The 24,297-nt window shown below is 44.7% G+C and overlaps 1 protein-coding gene across 1 annotated transcript in view; it reads right to left on the reverse strand.

Annotated features, from left to right (window-relative positions):
• The window catches only part of LOC121007958 (carboxypeptidase O-like), a 140,647-nt gene that overhangs the window by 91,693 nt on the left and 24,657 nt on the right, over positions 1–24,297 (reverse strand). The window contains exon 2 of the mRNA XM_040440226.1: positions 696–810. Coding sequence (XP_040296160.1) covers positions 696–810 — 115 coding nt within the window. The remainder of the gene's footprint in view (positions 1–695; positions 811–24,297) is intronic.

Genomic DNA, 24,297 nt, shown 5'->3' on the forward strand with positions numbered 1-24,297 from the left:
CAAGTATGAACTCAGCCTCACAGGGTTCCAGCAGCAGCAAGAAGTATCCTATTCTGGAGGCATCTCATCACTGGAGGTGAAGTGGAATAAGTGTGTTGAAGTCAAGGGGGATTACATTGAAAAGTAGTACGGTAACTTCAATTTACAGGTAGATAACTTATCGAACACCCCTTGTATATTGCTGTCACTTTAATATTACTAATGTCTTGGCGTTAAAGAGCTTGAAAGTAGTTGCATATAGTCCTATGAGACCCTAGAATGGAACTTTTCAGAGAAATCTGAGCACTTTTGATTAGGGTTTAATTTTTTTCACATCAGAATTGAATCATCTGATGGATTTGCTAGAATTCGACCTGAAATTTATTTCAACAATTTCACTCATCTGTACTCAGGATGTGTTGCAATCTTAGATTCTGTGGTCTGGCATGACAGTACTAAACAAAACTGACATTAACTTATGAAAGTACCAGTGGATGGACTACGTACATCCATTGAGAGCATTTTACTAGGAATAACCTCATGAAATACTCTTTTTTGGATTACGTACAATCACAGCCTATCATTTTATTTAGCAGGAAGCAGACTGGAATTTAAATACTGTAGTTCTGTAAGATTATTGTCATTATATTTCAATGAAGTAGCTTTTACCCTGAAGGTTTATCTCTTAAGCATGTTTGTTTCAATCCCCCACTTACCTCATTCATTGGGTGATAGATAGTATAATCATACTTTTCCAGAGATATTGGCCCAGTGGTTTGCAGGCTCACACTTGAGCGATCTATTAGCTTCTGCACATCTTCTATCATGATCCTAGTATATAAATATTTAAAAAGCATTAAACAGAAATGTTTGTTTCTGTCAAGAATAAATTATTATTATATGGCAATAAGGGTTATGCTAACTGAAAATTGGCACAAGCTGAATTATTTATTTGTAGAAAAATAAGCAGTGTATAAAAAAAAATATGGAGGAGCATAAAATAACAACAGCAACAAAGATATAAGTCCATCAAGTTCAACCAAGGGAAACTGTAGGTGGGGACGTGAATACCAGAAGGAAGTAAGAGTCAGATTTCTACACGTTTTCATAAGCATTAATGTTGTTTACTTTTAAGAATTCATCTAAACCCTGTTTAAAACTGTCCACTGTTCCTGCTGTAACCACGTCCTAAGGAAGTCTATTCCACAGATTCATAGTACTTACAGTAAAGAATAGTGAACAGCAAGCACCAAAGTATTTAGGTGTTCGGCCCGAACACATTGCTATATTCGTGTGCTCGGCCGAGCACCCGAGTATAATGGAAGTCAATGGGAGACAACCAGGCACCCCCTGCTCGGAAGAGAAGAGGGTGTCTGGTTCATAAAAAAAAGTTAGAAATTGATGGAAACCCCATCGAAATGGTTTGGAAACAGTATTAAGAGGATAGTTGGATGCACCTTAGACTCCTATTATGTACATCATGCAATAGACAACCACACAAAGGCTATATGCCAAAAGCCAGGTATGTGCAAGCCATCAATCTATCCATGAGACAGATGACAGGCTTAGTCAGCATACCTTATAATGGAAGCCTTGTGCACTATGAGATATTCCAAAACAGCTCTCATCTGACTGAGAACCAGTAAACCTCAAACCAATAGATGGCGCTATTGAGTTATGAGCAGCACCCTCTATTGGTTTCACAGTCTTATGACAAGACAAATATTCTTCTCAGAAGACTATGAAACCAATAGAGGGCGCTGTTCATAACTCAATAGCGCCATCTATTGGTTTCATAGTCTTCTGACAAGAATATTACACTGAATCTTATGACAAGCTTATTAGTGTAGCCTTTTGCATGGAAAATTCGCGATAAGAATATTCACGATTAGAATATTCGCGATCTACACTAGGATGATATCTGACACTGGGAAAGCTGGGTAATAACTCAGTGATAAAATCTGACACTGGGAAAGCTGGGTAATAACTCAGTGATAAAATCTGACACTGGGAAAGCTTGGTAATAACTCGCGATCTACACTGAGTTATTACCCAGCTTTTCCAGTGTCAGATATTATCACTGACTTACTACATAATTATTACATAATATTCGCTATATTGCTATATATTAGTTTTTTTAGAATATTACGAATATTGCCTGCAGGACATATTTCAAGAAATAAAAAACTGTAGTACGGCAATAAAAGACCTCTCTCTCCAGACTGGAAGTATCAGGGAAGTAGTGGGGCTCCTTAGAGCGGATTTACAAAAATTCAAAGATAGATTATCAGAAGTAGAAAAAAGAATATCAGACGTGGAAGACCTTCTCCAGTTAACGGTTAAGGAAAAAAATATTCTAAAGGATGATAATAGAGAACTAAAAAATAAAGTATTATAATTAGAAAACAAGTCCAGGAGGTCTAACTTAAGATGCTTGGGGGTTCCGGAGGGGGTGGAAAGACGAGATCTCCGTAGGTTTATACAAAACTGGCTGATGGAACAACTAGGCCAGGATATCTCAGAGTATAAGAACTTTATTGAACGGGCCTATAGGGTGTCGGGAAACCCCCCCCTTCCCGGGAACAAGACCAAGAGGCAGATAATGATTAAGTTATTATCAATGAGGGATAAAGAGGAGATAGTGAGCAGGTCGAGGATAAGGGGTAGGCTGGAATATCTGGGCACTGAGGTAATGCTATTTCCTGACTACGCAAGGGAGACGATAAAAGAGAGAAGTCAGTTTATTGAGGTAAGGAAAATATTGCGCTTGAATAAGGTTAAGTATTCAATGATGTTTCCAGCCAGACTACGGATGGAGTGGGAGAATAGAACTTGGTTTTTTGGTTCTGCATAGGAGGTGAGCGTATGGATTAAAGATAAGATAAAGAGCTGATGTTCAATGGGCCGGGCGGGGTCGGAGGGGGGTAATGCTAGGTAAGAGACCCAGGGCTAGTTGCTATCCTGGATCATGTGAAGGGTGGGAAATTCCCAATGCCTCCCCAATGCCTCCCCTATTTTTTTTTCCTCTCTCTCCTGCCGTCCCCCTGTGTTCCCCTCCCTTTTTCTCATTTTTCTCTCCCTGCGGACTCTCACAAACAAGGCAAGAGAGGGACAGCATTATAGTTTTTCATGAAAATAATCTCATGGAATATTAGGGGTTTCAGTAGGGGTATAAAAAGAGTTGCTGTGTCCAATGTAATAAAGGTTTCTCCCTGCCATAGTCTGTCTGCAGGAAACGCATTTGACGAATGAGACGGTGGGGGGTTTAAGTAGACCATGGATGCAGCACTCTTTTCACTCGGTTTATTCATCTTATGCGAGGGGAGTGAGTATATTAATACACCGCGACATTGATATTAAAATAGTAAAAACTGTTGTAGATAAGGAGGACCGCTATATTCTTATGGATTGTTTACTAGAAGGTAGAGCATGTATAATAGTGAATGTTTATATACCGCCTCCTTTCAAAATAGATACTCTGTTAAAAATTCATGACTTTACGCTCAATGCAGGGGATAAATCACTGATGGTGTTAGGGGACTTTAATAATATAATGGATGAAAAAATAGACAGCTGTAGAATAGGAAATACTCAAGGGAAAGGTATAGGATCTAAATTAAAAAGCACAATACAAGAATTGGGTTGGATTGATATTTGGAGAGCAATGCATCCAAAATTAAGGAAATATTCGTGTTTCTCCAAAATGCACAAATGTTTATCACGGATTGATTTAGTATTCAGTAATAATAAGGGTTCACTAGAAATTGAACGAGTCAAGTATGGACAACAGGGGGTCTCGGACCATAACCCCATTGTTATAAATACGAAAATAGGTGTGTGGGGAAAAAATAGGAGGCATGAATATAAATACAGGTTGGATAAATATAATGGGTGTACACAACAAAATTTTGAAATAAATTAAGGAACATTTTTTCATAAATAAGGGTTCAGCGGGAATTAACACTGTTTGGGAGGCCGCAAAAGCCTATATTAGAGGGATCCTTATAAAATACACGGCAATATATAAAAAAAAATAAGGGGGAAAATATCAGGATTAGAACACGAAGTGTAAAGTTCTGAAAAAATATATATTGAAAACCCCACAGAGCAAAATTATAAAGTATGGTTAGATAAAGTTACTTTAATGGAGGATGAGTTGTTCTTGATGGCGGTACAACAAAAAGAGAATTTTGTGAGAGATAACTACATTCATGCACATATACCTGGCAAAAAATTTGCCGCCTTGGTGGCAGCCCAGATAAATAAAAGTAGGTATATATATTGTCTGGTAGATAAAGCCGGACACAATATCGTTGAACAAGAGGCCAAAATAGATCTACTTAAAGAATACTTTAAAGATATTTATAGCAGTAAAATAAAGAAGAGTGCAGCGGAAATACAACACTTTTTGGAGAAAATCACGATTAAGATACTTACTATAGATCAAAGGGATAGATTGGAAATCCCCTTAGATCCAACAGAAGTGGAGAATATATTATTAAAGATAACAAAAAACAAGACCCCAGGTACTGATGGTATCCAGTTTGAAGTCTATACCCAGTATATGGAAATACTGATCCCGAACTTGCTTAAAATGTGGGACTCCTCGAGAGAGTCAGGGAAATTGCCCGACTCCCTGAGGGAAGCCTTAATTACCCTTATTTTAAAACCAAGAAAAAATCCAACGTCTCCAGATTCATATCGCCCCATTTCTCTGATTAACACTTATAATAAGATATTAGCAAAAATATTGGCGATTAGGCTTAGGGAGGTGCTGCCGGTCCTTATACATGAGGATCAGTCGGGATTCATGTCAGGTAAGACAACAACTGACAACCTTATTAGATATTTTGCAAACACCCAGGTGGAACCCACAAATAGTGGTGAGAGGATGATATTGACCTTAGACGCCTCAAAAGCTTTTGATACCATGGAATGGCCCTTTTTGATGGCAACATAAAAAAAATGGGAGTTGGATATATATTTGTTTCTTGGGTTAAATTATTATATACTGATATATCTGCAAAAGTGATATTGAATAACAAAAGTGATATCTGATAACATACTAATAGGTAGAGGTGTTAGACAGGGGTGTCCCCTTTCCCCTCTATTATTTGCCATAGCCATGGAACCGTTAGCGGATATGATCAGGCAAGATAGGGAGATTGTGGGTTTTAGGTATGGTTCCCACGAAGAAAAAATTGCCTTATACGCGGATGATATTATGCTATTTGTGGGTTCACATGGTTCACTTTCTAAGATTTTCCAGATATTTGATGACTATGGTAGATATTCCGGCCATAAAATAAACTGGGCTAAATCAGCATGTATCCAAATTGACCCTCTAAAGAATGTAATACTGGGCCAATTGGAGATTAAGAAAATAGATGAGCCAGTAAAATACCTAGGTATTCAGATCACTTCCAACCCCAAGGATTACTTACATCTAAATGTGCTTTCCAAAATACAGGAAATAAAGAAAAAAGTGCATGTGTGGTAAAAATTACAGGTTTCAATGGCAGGCCGCATCTCACTGGCGAAAATGTCTATTTTACCTTCCTTGAATTATATTATGTGGAAAGCACCGATAATAATCCCTAAGAGAATTATTAAAAGGATAGTATCCCTATTGATGGATTTGATATGGCTCGGTAAAAAACCTAGAATTAAAGCACAAATACTGTATATTCGAGAGAAAAAAGGTGGACTATCGGTCCCGGACTTGGAACTTTATTTTTTTTTCTGGTAAAATTAGAAATATGATAAACTGGAGTAATTCACAAATATATAAGGTTATGTTAGAAGGGATTAATAAAAACTTAGATAAATGCAGTATTTTTCAATTAGTGGAAGCTAATACCTTGTTGCATCAGCAAATCAATAAAGTACCACTCTTTGGGTTGTGGACCAAAATTTGGAAGGAGATAAGGGATATGTGGCCCCAGACTGGAGTGCATGAGAGCACTCTACTCTGGGACAACACCTATCTTGGAGAATTAAAATCTATTGAACAAGAAGTGTGGTCAGGGGCGTAGCTAATGGTTCATGGGCCTTGGTGCAAGAGTTCAGCTTGGGCCCCCCTTTCCTAATTGCTTTGTGGCCAGGGGCAGGGAAGTACATTGCCTTCCTGCTGCCTGAGGCAAAAATTGAAACTGCACCCCCCACCATGCCAAATTCTTGACCTAACACCTTCCCTCCAGCCAGAGGTGTAACTTGACCAGCATGCACCTTCTATAAAACAGATGTCTTCTCATGTGGTACAAGGGTCTTTGGGGCCCCTCAGGCTCCTGGGCCCGGTAGCGACTGCTACCTCTGCACCCCCTATAGCTACGCCCCTGAGTGTGGTGGAAAAATTGTATTTACAAATTGGGACAGGTATGGAAGGATTGAGATGTAATTGATTATTTAGAACTTAGAAAAGCCTGTGATCTGGGGAATAGAGACTTGTCTTTCTACTATTTGCAATTGAAACAAGCCCTGCGGGGGTCGGTAGGGAGAGGAACATATATATCTACCCTCCCACAACCTATAGTAAATATATCTAAGTTAACAGCTGGTAAGAAGCTGATATCAAGGATATATCGAGATCTACTATATCAGAAGACAAAAAAAGTAGCAGCAAACTATTTAGGCATTAAATGGCAGAAGCTTTTTCCCCAACAGATAGAGTTTTGGGAGAAGGTGATACACGCAAAAAACGGGGTGTCGCATAATTTCTCCCATAGGGTTACACAATTTAATATACTACCGTATTTTTCGCCCTATAAGACGCACCGGCCCATGAGACGCACCTAAGTTTTTGGGGAGGAAAATAAGAAAAAAAGGTGTGCTTTTGGTGGGTTTGGAACTAATGGTGGTCTGTGGATGGCACTGTTATGGGGGGATCTGTGAAGGACACTGTTATGGGGGGGATCTGTGGATGACGCACTGTTATGGGGGGATCTGTGGATGACGCACTGTTATGGGGGGATCTGTGGATGATAATATTTACAAATGATCCACTGGACCCAGGAGGTCAAAAGTATGGTTTCAATAGTCTGGGGACTATAATTCCTGTTTCTGGCCTTTTCTCAAATTTTTATTAAAATATAACTTTTATTTCTCTTTAATTAAACGAAATAGCCACAGAAAAACATATACATTTAAAAACTCTATATGGAGGGCAATTAGTGGGGAGCTATAGGCTTGACGCCCACTGCTTGTCTTGTGGGTAAGCTGAGATCTATATTATCTCCTGCAAGGAATTGCGTGGTGCTTGTCTGTAATGTCAGCCGACATCAGACACCTTGCAGCTATCGGTTTTGGGGTTATTACCCTACCTAAAGTGCTTTATTTGACCAAGTGCAATGTTTTAACACTCGTAGCGGCTCCTAAAGCCCACACTTATACCTATTAGCTGCCTCTATAATAAAATATCTATACGGCGTCTGCAGATCGCCGTTCCGTAATCATTCTTTTGCCCTGCCATACACATTTAAAAGCTATTGATGTAGCTCCCCCGACATGTTTCATCGCGAGATGCGGCTTCTTTAGGGAGGTAAGGAGCTACTAACAAGACGAGTGTTTCGTTTGTAGTGACTTATATATCCATGGGGCGGGTTTCCGCTCAGTGATATCCAATGGAATGATATCTCATGTTAAGGAGCATATTGATAGACCAATCAGATGCGGTTTCATCAGTCTAATCGGTATCTTTGTCCGCTAATTACAATGTTACTTATGAGCTTGCGTGCGGTACTTAGTTGCTTTTTATAACTGTTAGGTGCGCTTGCGTCGGGACTTGTGTGTTTTTATGTGACTATTATATGCGCTTGCGTCGGGACTTAGTGTGATTTGGTATACCTATTATGTGCGCTTGCGTCAGGACTTAGTGTCTTTTTATTACTGTTTTATGCGCTTGCGTCAGGACTTAGTGACTTTCCTAAATGACTGTTGTGTGCGCACACAAACTGTTTAGACGTTGCATATCAGCTGGTGGTGCTGGTTGTTGTGGTGTGTTGACAACGCTTTCCCACATTTCGGCCATGCTAACCCTGCTTCTGAGGTGCTGGCGGTGCCCAAGCTGAGTTGACGACCTCTTCCTCCTCCTCTGCATTCGCCTTGTGCTTCCACTGTGCCCCCGCTGTCAGGTGGGAATGCCAACAGCAGCGTGTCTATCAGCGTGCGCTTGTACTCACGCATCTTACGATCACGCTCCAGTGACGGAATTAAGGACAGTACGTTGTCCTTGTAACGGGGATCCAGCAGCATGGCCACCCAGTAATCAGCACAGGTAAGAATGTGGGCAACTCGGCGGTCATTGCGGAGACACTGCAGCATGTAATCGCTCATGTGTGCCAGGCTGCCCAGAGGCAACGACAAGCTGTCCTCTGTGGGAGGTTTATTGTCTGTGTCCTCTGTATCCCCCCAGCCATGCACCAGTGATGGCCATGAGCTGGTTTGGGTGACACCCTGCTGTGAACTCTGTTCCTCCTCCTCCATCTCCTCCTCCTCCACCTCGTCATCCTCCAGAACTGTGCCCTTGCTGGACAATTGTGTACCTGGAGTTTGTGGGAGCAGGAACCCACCCTCGGAGCCATTTGTGAATGACTGGCATGTAACCCTTGGAAATGATCCATCTTCCTCCTGCTCCTCCGGTGCCACATCCTCTTCCATCATCGCTCAAAGCGTTTTTTCAAGGATGCATAGAAGTGGGATAGTAACGCTGAGAACTGCGTCATCGGCACTGGACATGTTGGTTGAGCACTCGAAACAGCGCAACAAAGGCACACAGGTCTCGCATGGAGGCCCACTCATTGGTGGTGAAGTGGTGCTGTTCAGCAGAGCGACTCCCCCGTGCGTGCTTCAGCTGAAACTCCACTATTGCCTGCTGCTGCTCGCACAGTCTGGCCAGCATGTGCAAGTTTTAAACTTGTGGGCACGTCGCATATGAGGCGAGAAGGCCGAAATTAAGCTGCAGCGCTGACAGGCGAGCAGCAGCAGGGTGAGAATGCCGAAAGCGTGCACAGACAGCCCGCACTTGCTGCAGCAGATCTGACATATTGGGATAATTTTTAAGGAACCTCTGCACCACCAAATTCAGCACATGCACCAGGCAAGGGATGTGTGTCAAACCGGCTAGGCCCAGAGCTGCTACGAGATTTTTCCCATTATCGCACACCACCAGGCCGGGCTTGAGGCTCACTGGCACCAACCACTCATCGGTCTGTTGTTCCATGCCCGTCCACAGCATGGTGTGTGGTTTGTCCCCCAAACAGATAAGTTTTAAAACTGCCTGCTGTCGTTTTCCCCTGGCTGTGTTGAAGTTGGTGGTGAAGGTGTTACGCTGACCGGATGAGGAGGCTGGTAGAGGATGAGGAAGCGGAGTAGGAGGAGAAGGCAACAGGAGGCAAAGAGAAGCGCCCTGCAAATCCTCGGTGGTGGAAGGACATGCGCCAAACTACTATTTGCCTCAGGCCCAGCCACCACTGCATTAACCCAGTGTGCTGTTATGGAGATATAACGTCCCTGACCGTGCTTACTGGTCCACGTATTCGTAGTGAGGTGGACCTTTCCACAGATGGCGTTGCGCAGCGCACACCTGATTTTGTCCCCCCACTTGGTTGTGCAGGGAAAAGATGGCTTGCCTGGAAAAGTAGTGGCGGCTGGGCACGACGTACTGTGGGACAGCCACCGCCATAAGGCTTTTAAAACTCCATATCTCCACCAGATGGAATGAGAGCATTTCAAAGGCCAGTAATTTTGAAATGCTGGCATTCAGGGCCAGGGGGGTACTTCCTCTTTCGCTACAGTGTTTCAGAGATAGACAGCTGAACGCTTCCATGGGACATTTTGGAGATGCTTGGTGACCCAGGTGGTGGCGTTGCTGGCAGATCCTCTGTTTGCGGGGTGGCAGGTGCCACTGTCACTTCAGAGGTGGATTAAGAGGCCAAAACTGCAGCAGAAGCAGGAGGAGCCAGAGACCTTTCTTTGTTTTTGAGGTGTCCACTCCACTGCAGCTGGTGCTTTGCACTTAGATGGTCATAGAGGTTGTGCTCAGGTTGAGAACGTTTATGCCTCGCTTCAGGCTCTGATTGCACAGCGTGCAAACCACACGTGTCTTGTCATCAGCACATTGTCTGAAGAACTGCCACACCAGTGAACTCCTTGGAGCTGGCTTTGGTGTGCTCGGTCCCTTGCTGTGGTGGGCAGTAGCAGGCGTACTGTCTAGGGGACGGCCGCCTTTTGCACCCTGCTCCCTCTTCTGCTGTGCTGGCGGCTCTGTGTGACCACTGCCTCTTCCTCCGAACTACACAGGTCACTGGCATGACCTTGATTCCATGTGGGGTCGAGGACCTCATTGTCCTCCACATCATCTTCCACCCGGTCTTATCCCCTGCTCTCCTTGTCGGTCTGCACACTTTCAAAAGCCACAGCAGTTGGCACCTGTGTTTTTTCATCATCCGAGACATGATGCAGTGGTCTTCCCATGTACTCATCCTGAAACATAAGTGGTTGGGCATCGGTGCACTCAATCTCTTTCACTTCTGGGGCAGGGCTAGGTGGATTTCCCTTGGAAACCCTGCTAGCAGAGTCATCAAAAAGCAGAAGAGACTGCTGCATGACTTGGGGCTCAGACTGCTTGGCTGATTTGCAAGGGGGTAAGGTGAAAGATTGATGGCCATGGGCTGCAGGTGCCAACTCTGATCTTTCAGCAGGAGACTGGGTGGGAGACAATAAGAAGGAACTGGAGGCACTGTAAGCCACCCAATCTACTATCGCCTGTATTCGGCCCTACCAAATAACGCTGAAGGTTCTGTCGACTACTTGAAGCTGAGGAAGGTGTTTCACTTGTGCGTGTAGCTGTCACAGATCGACCACGTCCTCTCCCTGCAACAGAAGCTCCTCCAGCAGCACTACGACCAAAGCCACGTCCCTTATTTGACGCTCTCCTCATTCTTTGCGTTCACCCACCAAACTAACAGATGGTTTATGTCAGGCGACAATGTAACAGCCAATAGTCAACAATTAAGTTCACTGAGAGTAAGGCAGTACCCGTGTCATAAAGAGGAAAAAATTCTTGAGGTCACACAACAGTGTGACAGGCTAATTTTACACAATTACTTCACAGTCACAAAAAATGTTAATTTGTCAACCAACAATGTAACTGCAGTATTGAATGGTTGTATTTGACTGTGACAAATTCAGCAAAGGCCCCAGATGTAGTGTGTTGCACAAAATGGGTGCTTTTTTAAACCAAGAATATAACTACAGTATTTAAAGTTTGTATTTGACTGTCACAAATGCAACAAAGGCCACAAATGTATTATCTTGCCCAAAATGAGTGGATTTTTTTAAACCAGAATATAAAAGCAGTATCTAATGCTTGTATTGGACTGTCAAAAATGAAGCAAAGGCCGCAAATTTATTATCTTGCCCAAAATGGGTGTTTTTTTATACTAGAATATAACAGCAGTATCTAACGCTTGTATTGGACTGTCAAAAATGCAGCAAAGGCCACAAATTTATTATCTTGCCCAAAATGGGTGATTTTTTTAATACCAGAATATAACAGCTGTATCTAACGCTTGTATTTGACTGTGACACATGCAGCAAAGGCCCCAGATGTAGGGTCTTGCACAAAATGGGTGTTTTTTAAAACCCACACGATAACTGCAGTATTTAAAGTTTGTATTTGACTGTCACAAATGCAACAAAGGCCGCAAATGTATTATCTTGCCCAAAATGGGTGTTTTTTTAATACCAGAATATAACAACAGTATCGAATGCTTGTATTGGACTCAATATATTTATTAATGATCTTGTAGAAGGCTTGCATAGTAAAGTATCAATTTTCGCAGATGACACTAAACTGTGTAAAGTAATTAACACTGAAGAGAACAGTATACTACTACAGAGGGATCTGGATAGATTGGAGGCTTGGGCAGATGCACATGGGAAGGAATAATGCAAGTCACCCGTACATACTAAATGGTAAAACACTCGGTAACACTGACATGGAAAAGGATCTAGGAATTTTAATAAACAGCAAACTAAGCTGCAAAAACCAGTGTCAGGCAGCTGCTGCCAAGGCCAATAAGATAATGGGTTGCATCAAAAGGGGCATAGATGCCCGTGATAAGAACATAGTCCTACCACTTTACAAATCGCTAGTCAGACCACACATGGAGTACTGTGTACAGTTCTAGGCTCCTGCAAACAAGGCAGACATAGCAGAGCTGGAGAGGGTCCAGAGGAGGGTAACTAAAGTAATAACTGGAATGGGGCAACTACAGTACCCTGAAAGATTATCAAAATTGGTCACTTTAGAAAAAAGACGACTGAGGGGAGATCTAATTAATATGTATAAATATATCAGGGGTCAGTACAGAGATCTATCCCATCATCTATTTATCCCCAGGACTGTGACGAAGGGACATCCTCTGCGTCTGGAGGAAAGAAGGTTTGTACACAAACATAGAAAAGGATTCTGTACGGTAAGAGCAGTGAGACTATGGAACTCTCTGCCTGAGGAGGTGGTGATGGTGAGTACAATAAAATAATTCAAGAGGGGCCTGGATGTATTTCTGGAGCGTAATAATATTTCAGGCTATAGCTACTAGAGAGGGGTCGTTGATCCAGGGAGTTAGTCTGATTGCCTAATTGGAGTCGGGAAGGAATTTTTTTATTCCCCTAAAGTAGGGAAAATTGGCTTCTACCTCACAGTTGTTTTTTTTTTGCCTTCCTCTGGATCAACTTGCAGGATAACAGGCCGAACTGGATGGACAAATGTCTTTTTTCTGACTTATGTACTATGGTACTATGACTGTCACAAATTCAACAAAGGCCGCAAATGTATTATCTTGCCCAAAATGGGTGTTTTTTTAAAACCAGAATATAACAGCAGTTTTTAACGCTTGTATTGGACTGTCAGAAATGCAGCAAAGGCTGCAAATTTATTATCTTGCCCAAAATGGGTGTTTTTTTAATACCAGTATATAACAGCAGTATCTAACGCTTGTTATTGACTGTGACAAATGCAGCAAAGGCCCCAGATGTAGGGTCTTGCACAAAATGGGTGTTTTTTTTAAACCCAGAATATGAATGCATTATTTAAAGTTTGTATTTGACTGTTACAAATGCAACAAAGGCAACAAATGTATTATCTTGCCCAAAATGGGTGTTTTTTTTAAAACCAGAATTTAACAGCAGTATCGAATGCTTGTATTGGACTGTCAAAAATGCAGCAAAGGATCCAGGTGTAGAGTCTTCCACAAAATGCAGTATTTAAAGTTTGCATTTGAATGTCACAAGTAGCAAGGCTGAAGATCAGCCTGTGTTTGTGGGAGGGGCGAAGGAGACCTATATAGCGCCGCCTCGCTCTCCCATCATGGACGCCGCGCTCTACCGTGACGTCTCTGCACTTCCGGTTTCAGTGCCGACGCTGCCGCTTACCGCTGCTGCTCGTTCCTGTTCCTGCTTGTGCTCGTTCCTGCTCGTTCCTGCCTCCGGTCGGAAGTTCTCAACCTTCCCGAACCGCGCTCCCCTGGTAAGCGAAGCGGCGCCTTGAGCTGCTCCCTTTCCTGGGAGCCTCGGCGCCGCGCTCTTCAAACGATTTCACTTGTCTGCCTGCTGGCCCCACCTCCCGCACTGGTCTCCAGGCAACACCGACGCTTCCACATGTCTGCCTGCTGGCCTCACCCCCCGCACTGGTCTCCAGGCAACGCCGACGCTTCCACACGTCTGCCTGCTGGCCCCACCTCCCAAATCCAATTAGTTTAGAATCAATTCCCTCATCTGTAAGTGGAGATAGGTTCCTGAAGAACTCTCTTTGGTGCTGCACCACAGTAATGAATGCCGTCCTGTATAGGACCACACATAGCAGGCAGTCCAGCTCTCATGCTTCCTTCCAAAAGTCAAACTCAGCTCTGCTATATCATTACATTATAATGGTACGATCGCAGCGATCTTCACCAGCATGTATCTGCTTATCTGTACATAGATCATATAGCATTGTCCTGCAACTTCTCTTATCCTCTGCTGCTATCAAGCTTTGCTAATTGTTCATATTTCCATGGTAGCTCGTCAATTATGCAGTTCTCCACCATTCTTAAGATCTCTACTAAAACGTCAGTGTCTGCCACACGGCAGATTCAGGTCAAATTGTCCGCCACGCTATTGTCTGCCACGCAGCAGCTTCATGTCAATTTTGTCTGTTTCATTCACGCTATTTTCTGCCACGCAGCAGATTCATGTCAAATTTTGTCTTTTCCTTAGATTCATCCACGTTATTGTCTGCCACGCAGCAGATTCATGTCAATTTGTCTTTTCCTTAGATTAATTCACGCTATTGTCTGCCACGCAGCAGTTTCATTTCAATTTTTCCTCAGGTTCATCCACGCTATTGTCCGCCACGCAGCAGATTCATGTCAATTTGGTCTGTGTCATTCACGCTATTTTCTGCCACGCAGCAGATTCATGTCAATTTTGTCTTTTCCTTAGATTCATTCACGCTATTGTCTGCCACGTGGCAGTTTCATGTCAATTTTTCCTCAGGTTCATCCACGCTATTGTCTGCCACGCAGCAGATTCATGTCAATTTTGTCTTTTCCTTAGATTCATTTACGCTATTGTCTGCCACGCAGCAGATTCATGTCAATTTTTCCTTAGGTTCATCCACGCTATTGCCTGCCACGCAGCAGATTCATGTCAAAAAGTTATCTTTTCCTTGGATTCATTTACGCTATTGTCTGCCACGCAGCAGATTCATGTCAATTTTTTGTCTTGCTTTAGGTTCATGCACGCTATTGTCTGCCACGCAGCAGATTCATGTCAATTTTCCGGTTTCGCTTTCAGGTTTTCATGCACGCTATTGTCTGCCACGCAGCAGATTCATGTCAATTTTATGTCTTGCTTTAGGTTCATGCACGCTATTGTCTGCCACGCAGCAGATTCATGTCAATTTAATTTCTTGCTTTAGGTTCATTCACGCAATTGTCTGCCACGCAGCAGATTCATGTCAATTTTCTATCTCATTTAATGTTTCATCCACGTAATCGTCTGCCACGCAGCAGATGCCCTTTCCGGTCTCGTTTCTTTCCCTGACACGCATCAGGTTCTCAGTTTTGGTCTGCCACGCAGCAGTCCATGTTAGTTTTCCTGACACGCATCAGGTTCATCCACCGCCCTGTCACGCATCAGGGTCTGGTTCTCACGTCTCGTTTGCACTTCCTGACACGCATCAGGTGCTGTCGTGGTCCTGCCACGCAGCAGGTGCATCGGCCGCCCTACTCGGCCCGTTCTAACCTGGTCGGACCCTGATGCGCCTCAGGGGCTTCGCCTCTAGCCACGCAGCTAGTTCACGGGTTCCGGCCGCCCGCAAGGCATCAGGTCATTCAAGGGCGCCTCACATGTATCGGGCACGGTCAAGCTTGACCCTCAGCTTCCGCTCCTTGATTCATGTCAGGTTCTACCTTTCTTCTGCATCTCTCAAACCTCACCCCATGTTTTTAGGGTCACCCCGGAGGTTCGTCTAGGTTCAAAAATTCGCTAGGCGAAGTCCTCAAGGTACCAATCCTAGGCCCCCCTTTTTCATCCAGGTCACTTCCGTTCAAAAAAAAAAAAAAAAAAAAAAAAGATGGGTCCGGTCGTCTGTCCGCCGCGCGGCAGATTCACGTCATTAATTTACTGAGACGCTTGGGTTTGTTCTGTCGTTTGTCTGCCGCGCGGCGGATTCATGTGATTTTATTTTCCAGAGACGCATCGATCTTATCCGGTCCTTTGTCTGCCACGCAGCAGATTCATGTCATTTTATTTTTCCTGACACGCATCAGGTTCATTCGATCTTTTGTCTGCCACGCAGCAGTTCGTGTTTTATTTTCCTGACATGCATCAGGTTCATTCGCTTTATATCTGCCACGCAGCAGTTCATGTTCTATTTTCCTGACACGCATCAGGTTCATTCGATATTTGGTCTGCCACGCAGCAGTTCGTGTTTTATTTTCCTGACACGCATCAGGTTCATTCGCTTTATATCTGCCACGCAGCAGTTCATGTTCTATTTTCCTGACACGCATCAGGTTCATTCGATATTTGGTCTGCCACGCAGCAGTTCGTGTTTTATTTTCCTGACACGCATCAGGTTCATTCGCTTTATATCTGCCACGCAGCAGTTCATGTTTTATTTTCCTGACACGCATGAGGTTCATTTACCGCCCTGACACGCATCAGGGACAGGGTTTTCTTTCATGTCATATTTCATATTCCTGACTCGCATCATGTGCTTCTCCACGGTCCTGCCACGCAGCAGGTACGTCAGTCGTCTGACACGCATCAGGCCGTTTCAGCCCGGTTGGACCCTGGTGCGCCTCAGGGGCACTTGCCACTAGCCACACAGCTAGTTCACGAGCTCGACCACCTGACACGGATCAGGTCTTTCGTTTCGCTCTCTGGCCTCGCATGTATCAGGCACGGTTAAGTTAATTGACAACGCGCGCTCCCGCTCCCTGATCCACGTCAGGTTCTACTTTATCTCCAGCATCTCTCAAGCCTCATCCCATGTTTTTCCAGGGTCATCCCAGAGGTCTATTTTGTTCAAATTTCGCTTAGGTGATTTCATCCAGGTACCAGTCTCAGGTCCCTTTCCATCCAGGTCGTTCCTGTTCCACGGTTTCGTACGCCAAGTCCAGGTAATCTAGGTCAGCTCATCAGGTAATGCCAGATTCAAAAGAACAGCAGCAAGCCAGAGTCCCGCAGGAAACCAGTCACCGGGGCAATGTTCAGGGCCTTTTCCACCTCCCTAGACAATGATCCTTTCGGGCCATATAAAAGCATAGTGTCTTTACGGGTTCTTACGGCCCGGGGAATTCAGCAGCTCTCCAGGACACGCAGGCCCCACTTTAGATCAACTAGCCTGGCAGCAGACGCATTGCACCCTATCACTCCACTTCACCAAAACTTCTCAAGTGGGACCGCCAGTCAAAATTCGCTACTACCAGACCTTCAATGACTGGTGCCCGGTTGCCGTGTTCAAAAGCTATTCGCCACTGCAAAAGATCCCGCGCCGGGCAGCCCTCTTTTCCCTTTCAACTCTAAACATCTCACGGCGTCACAGTTCGTTCACCACATCAGAATCTTAGCTTCGGACTAGGGTTCGATGCCAAGGCCATTTCGGGACATTCATTCCGCATAGGGGCGGCATCCGCAGCGTCAAGTCATGGGGTCCCAGCGCACGTCATCCAGAAAATGGGCAGATGGCAATCTTCCCGTTTCACGCACTACGTTCCGAACCCGCAGGTTGAGGTTGCCGGAGCCTTCACCAGCTTAGCTTTACGAGTTCCGCATTAATCTTTCCTACCCGATTGATTTTTGCCCCTCATTTAGCTCGCACACGGCCATGGCTTCCGGCACACCTCAGCCATTGATAGTTGACAATCAGTCACCCCTCCCCAACTCAGTTCGTCCACTCTGCTCCCACCGTAGCCAGGACCACAAGTAGCAAGGCTGAAGATCAGCCTGTGTTTGTGGGAGGGGCGAAGGAGACCTATATAGCGCCGCCTCGCTCTCCCATCATGGACGCCGCGCTCTACCCCTCCCACCCTTCCCCTTTCTTCACCTCTCTCACCATCAGGCTTCCCCCTCATTTAGCTCGCACACGGCCATGGCTTCCGGCACACCTCAGCCATTGATAGTTGACAATCAGTCACCCCTCCCCAACTCAGTTCGTCCACTCTGCTCCCACCGTAGCCAGGACCACAAATGAAATAAAGGCCGCATTTGTATTATCTTGGTCAAAATGGGTGTTTTTTTATACCAGAATATAACAGCAGTATCTAACGCTTGTATTGGACTGTCAAAAATGCAGCAAAGGATCCAGATGTAGGGTCTTGCACAAAATGGGTGTTTTTTTAAACCCAGAATATAACTGCAGTATTAAAGTTTGTATTTGACTGTCACAAAGGCAACAAAGGCCGCAAATATATTATCTTGCCCAAAATGGGTGTTTTTTCAAACCAGAATATAACAGCAGTATCTAACGCTTGTATTGGACTTTCAGAAAGGCAGCAAAGGCCGCAAATGTATTATCTTGCCCAAAATGTTTTTTTAATACCAGAATAACAGCAGTATCTAACACTTTCCGTATTTTTCGCCCCATAAGACGCACTTCCCCCCCAAAAGTGGGGGGAAATGCCCCTGCGTCTTATGGGGTGAATGCTGCCATTTTTATATCGCAGTCTGCGATGCTGCAGCATCACAGACTGCGATGTATCAGATGGAGGGGGAGGGAGGAGGGGCCGGTGTCATGCAAATGCGGCGGGGCCGGTCCGGTCACTGTACTCCGGTCCCGCCGCTCACTCACTGCTTTACTGCCTAAACCTTTTATAATAATAACTTTAATTGAAGTTCCGATCCCCAGCCCTATCTGTACTACTTACTAAATGTCCTGTAGCAGGCAGAGCAGGGCGGCCGGCCGGCCATAACTCACTGACTTCATTCATAACTTCATTCATAAAGTAGGCGGCGCAGGCACGTGACGTCAGTGAGTTACGGCCGGCCGCCCTGCTCTGCCTGCTACAGGACATTTAGTAAGTAGTACAGATGGGGCTGGGGATTGGAACTTCAATTAAAGTTATTATTATAAAAAGTTTAGGCAATAAAGCAGTGAGTGAGCGGTGGGGCCGGAGTACAATGACCGTACCGGCCCCGCAGCATTTGCATGACACCAGCCCCTACTCCCTCCCACAGGTTTAGCTCCAGTATATTAGGGCATCTATGGATGCCACTATTGTGGGGTGGGGGATATGTGAATGGCACTGTTATGGGGAGGGGATCTGTGGGTGACACATTTATAGCAGTGCCATCCACAGATCCACCCCCCCATAACAGTGCTTTCACAGATCCCCCTCCATAACAGTGCCATCCACAGATCACCCCCCCATAACAGTGCCATCCACAGATCCCCCATAACAGTGCCCCACTCAGATCCCCCCATAACAGTGCCCCCCTCAGATCCCCCCATAACAGTGCCATCCACAGATCCCCCCATAACAGTGCCATCCACAGATCTCTAATAACAGTGCCACCCACAGAACCCCCATAACAGTGGCATCCACAGATCCCCCATAGTAGCGTCATGCACAGACCACCATTAGTTCAAAACCCACCAAAAGCACACCTTTTGGTTAAAAAAATTTATTTTTCTTATTTTCCTCATCAAAAACCTAGGTGCGTCTTATGGACCAGTGCGTCTTATAGGGCGAAAAAAATACGGTATATGCCAACTTTGTAAAAAAAAAATGGGAAAAGTTGTCTTTGGCCGAGATATTTCTCTCACCCAGCATGGGTATATGGAAAAATACACCCCAAAACACATTGCCCAACTTCTCCTGAGTACGGCGATACCACATGTGTGACACTTTTTTGCAGCCTAGGTGGGCAAAGGGGCCCACATTCCAAAGAGCACCTTTAGGATTTCACAGGGCATTTTTTACACATTTTGATTTCAAACTACTTCTCACGCATTAGGGCCCCTAAAATGCCAGGGCAGTATAACTACCCCACAAGTGACCCCATTTTAGAAAGAAGACACCCCAAGGTATTTAGTGATGGACATAGTGAATTCATGGAAGTTTTTATTTTTTGTCACAAGTTAGTGGAATATGAGACTTTTTTTTTTCTTACAATCATCATTTTCGGCTAGCTTGTGACAAAAAATAAAAAATTCTAGGAACTCGCCATGCCCCTTACGGAATATCTTGGGGTGTCTGCTTTCCAAAATGGGGTCACTTGTGGGGTAGTTATACTGCCCTGGCATTTTAGGGGCCCTAATGAGTGAGAAGTAGTTTGAAATCAAAATGTGTAAAAAATGCCCTGTGAAATCCTAAAGGTGCTCTTTGGAATGTGGGCCCCTTTGCCCACCTAGGCTGCAAAAAAGTGTCACAAATGTGGTATCGCCGTACTCAGGAGAAGTTGGGCAATGTGTTTTGGGGTGTCTTTTTACATATACCCATGCTGGGTGAGAGAAATATCTCTCTAAAAGACAACTTTTCCCATTTTTTTTATACAAAGTTGGCATTTGACTGAGATATTTATCTCACCCAGCATGGGTATATGTAAAGTGACCCCCCAAAACACATTTCCCAACTTCTCCTGAGTACGGCGATACCACATGTGTGACACTTTTTTTCAGCCTAGATGCGCAAAGGGGCCCAAATTCCTTTTAGAAGGGCATTTTTAGACATTTGGATCCCAGACTTCTTCTTACGCTTTAGGGCCCCTAAAATTCAAGGGCAGTATAAATACCCCACATGTGACCCCATTTTGGAAAGAACGCACCCCAAGGTATTCAATGAGGGGCATGGCGAGGTTATAGAAGATTTTTTTTTTTCGCACAAGTTAGCGGAAATTGATTTTTTTTTGTTTTTTCTCACAAAGTCTCCCTTTCCGCTAACTTGGGACAAAAAGTTCAATCTTTCATGGACTCAATATGCCCCTCAGCGAATACCTTGGGGTGTCTTCTTTCCGAAATGGGGTCACATGTGGGGTATTTATACTGCCCTGGCATTTTAGAGGCCCTAAAGCGTGAGAAGAAGTCTGAAATATAAATGTCTAAAAAAAATTACGCATTTGGATTCCGTGAGGGGTATGGTGAGTTCATGTGAGATTTTATTTTTTGTCTCAAGTTAGTGGAATATGAGACTTTGTAAGAAAAAACAAAAAAACTAAAAAATTAATAAATCTATTTCCGCTAACTTGTGCCAAAAAAATGTCTGAATGGAGCCTTACAGGGGGGTGATCAATGACAGGGGGGTGATCAGGGAGTCTATATGGGGTGATCACCCCCCTGTCATTGATCACCCCCCTGTAAGGCTCCATTCAGACGTCCGTATGTGTTTTGCAGATCCGATCCATGGATCCGTAAAACACATACGGACGTCTGAATGGAGCCTTACAGGGGGGTGATCAATGACAGGGGGGTGATCAATGACAGGGGGGTGATCAGGGAGTCTATATGGGGTGATCACCCCCCTGTCATTGATCACCCCCCTGTAAGGCTCCATTCAGACGTCCGTATGTGTTTTGCGGATCCGATCCATGGATCCGTAAAACACATACGGACGTCTGAATGGAGCCTTACAGGGGGGTGATGAATGACAGGGGGGTGATCAGGGAGTCTATATGGGGTGATCACCCCCCTGTCATTGATCACCCCCCTGTAAGGCTCCATTCAGACGTCCGTATGCGTTTTGCGGATCCGATCCATGGATCCGTAAAACACATACGGACGTCTGAATGGAGCCTTACAGGGGGTGATCAATGACAGGGGGGTGATCAATGACAGGGGGGTGATCATGGAGTCTATATGGGGTGATCACCCCCCTGTCATTGATCACCCCCCTGTAAGGCTCCATTCAGACGTCCGTATGTGTTTTGCGGATCCGATCCATGGATCCGTAAAACACATACGGACGTCTGAATGGAGCCTTACAGGGGGGTGATCAATGACAGGGGGGTGATCAATGACAGGGGGGTGATCAGGGAGTCTATATGGGGTGATCACCCCCCTGTCATTGATCACCCCCCTGTAAGGCTCCATTCAGACGTCCGTATGTGTTTTGCGGATCCGATCCATGGATCCGTAAAACACATACGGACGTCTGAATGGAGCCTTACAGGGGGGTGATGAATGACAGGGGGGTGATCAGGGAGTCTATATGGGGTGATCACCCCCCTGTCATTGATCACCCCCCTGTAAGGCTCCATTCAGACGTCCGTATGTGTTTTGCGGATCCGATCCATGGATCCGTAAAACCCATACGGACGTCTGAATGGAGCCTTACAGCGGGGTGATCAATGACAGGGGGTTGATCAATGACAGGGGGGTGATCAGGAAGTCTATATGGGGTGATCACCCCCCTGTCATTGATCACCCCCCTGTAAGGCTCCATTCAGACATCCGTATGTGTTTTGCGGATACGATCCATGGATCCATGGATCCGTAAAACACATACGGACGTCTGAATGGAGCCTTACAGGGGGGTGATCAATGACAGGGGGGTGATCAATGACAGGGGGGTGATCAGGGAGTCTATATGGGGTAATCACCCCCCTGTCATTGATCACCCCCCTGTAAGGCTTCATTCAGACATCCGTATGTGTTTTGCGGATACGATCCATGGATCCGTGGATCCGTAAAACACATACGGACGTCTGAATGGAGCCTTACAGGGGGGTGATCAATGACAGGGGGGTGATCAATGACAGGGGGGTGATCTGGGAGTCTATATGGGGTGATCACCCCCCTGTTATTGATCACCCCCCTGTAAGGCTCCATTCAGACGTCCGTATGTGTTTTGCGGATCCGATCCATGGATCCGTGGATCCGTAAAACACATAGGGACGTCTGAATGGAGCCTTACAGGGGGGTGATCAATGACAGGGGGGTGATCAGGGAGTCTATATGGGGTGATCACCCCCCTGTCATTGATCACCCCCCTGTAAGGCTCCATTCAGATGTCCGTATGTGTTTTGCGGATACGATCCATGGATCCGTAAAACACATACGGACGTCTGAATGGAGTCTTACAGGGGGGTGATCAATGACAGGGGGTGATCAGGGAGTCTATATGGGGTGATCAGGGGTTAATAAGGAGTTAATAAGTGACAGGGTCGGGGTGTAGTGTAGTGTGGTGCTTGGTGCTACTTATTACAGAGCTGCCTGTGTCCTCTGGTGGTCGATCCAAGCAAAAGGGACCACCAGAGGACCAGGTAGCAGGTATATTAGACGCTGTTATCAAAACCGCGTCTAATATACCTGTTAGGGGTTAAAAAAAATTGCATCTACAACCTGCCAGCGAACGATCCCCACTGGCAGGCTGTAGATCCACTCGCTTACCTGCAGTTCCTGTGAACGCAGGCGCCTGTGTGCGCGCGTTCACAGGAAATCCTGCGTCTCGCGAGATGACGCGTATATGCGTCCAGGAGAAATGAATCGACCGCCGCCAGGACAAATCCCTGCGTTAGGCGGTCGGGAAGCAGTTAAAGCTTGTATTTCACTGTGAGAAATGCAGCAAATGCCCCAGATGTAGGGTCTTGCAAAAATCAGTGTTTTTTTAAACCCAGAATATAATTGCAGTATTTAAAGCTTATATTTCACGGTCACAAATGGATTAAAGGCCCCAGATAAAAGGTGTTGCAAAAAATGGGTGTTTTTTTTAAACCAAGAATATAACTGCAGTATTTAAAGTTAGTATTTGACTGTTGCAAATTCAGCAAAGGACCCAAAATTTATTATCTTTCCAAAAAAAATAAAAAAATTTTAAACCCTAAATATAACTGCAGTATTTAAACCTTGTATTTGACTGTCACAAATACACATATGCTGTGCTGGTGCACTGATCTTGCACAAAATAGCTGCCGACGCCCACTGCACCGACAAAACAAATTCGCTGTAGATCAGAGATTTAACAAGCACTTCTGATAACAGATTTTTTCCTATTCTCCCCCTCACAGCAGCAGCATCCTATCCCTGCAATAGTAAGAGTAGAGTGACGTGCAGCGCTACGTGACTCCAGCCTATATAGAGGCTGGGTCACATGCTGCACTGGCCAATCACAGTCATGCCATTAGTAAGCATGGTTGTGATGGCTTCTAAGGGCACACGAGTTAAACGCTTGTTGATTAGCTGCTCTGTAGCCTATCAAAAAGCGCCATTAACTCGCCGAACACCAAACTCGAACCAGAACTTTTACTGAAAAGTTCGGGTTCGGGTCCGGTGCCCAAATATCCTAAAGTTCGGTATGAACCCGAACTTTACAGTTTGGGTTTGCTCAACCCTATTACTAGGTAGAAGTCAGGTTTTTATCATTAAAGATTCCATATATTGTATACTATGTGTCTTACAATGACTGGAGCTATTCATAACTTCATGTGTTGCTTTGCAAATGTCATTTAAAGAGACAGTATTCTTTTTTTCTCTGCATGAGCCAGCCTTTTTGGCCAAAATCCTTTGCAAAGCTTCTACAGTTCATAAATGTTTATAGACATTTTTCACTAACAGCATATTTTTGCTGCATTCACTGCACAATTGAGCCTTTTTTTACTCAAAAACCTGTTGCAATTTTTCTACTGTAATAAGTGCACAATTAATTGACTGTGTTCGCAGTCAGAGGACGTTTAATTGGGCCTATATTTCTTACAAAAAAAACTGTTGCAATTTGGTCACAGCCAGAGGACTTCTAATTATGCCTGTATTTTATTTCTAAACGCATGTTGCAATTTTTCCACCGCATACTTCTACTTAAGTATGCAGTTAAGAATATTCTACTGCACCAATACCAG

The sequence above is a fragment of the Bufo bufo genome, chromosome 7 (assembly GCF_905171765.1).
Source record: "Bufo bufo chromosome 7, aBufBuf1.1, whole genome shotgun sequence".
NCBI classification, from domain to species: domain Eukaryota; kingdom Metazoa; phylum Chordata; class Amphibia; order Anura; family Bufonidae; genus Bufo; species Bufo bufo.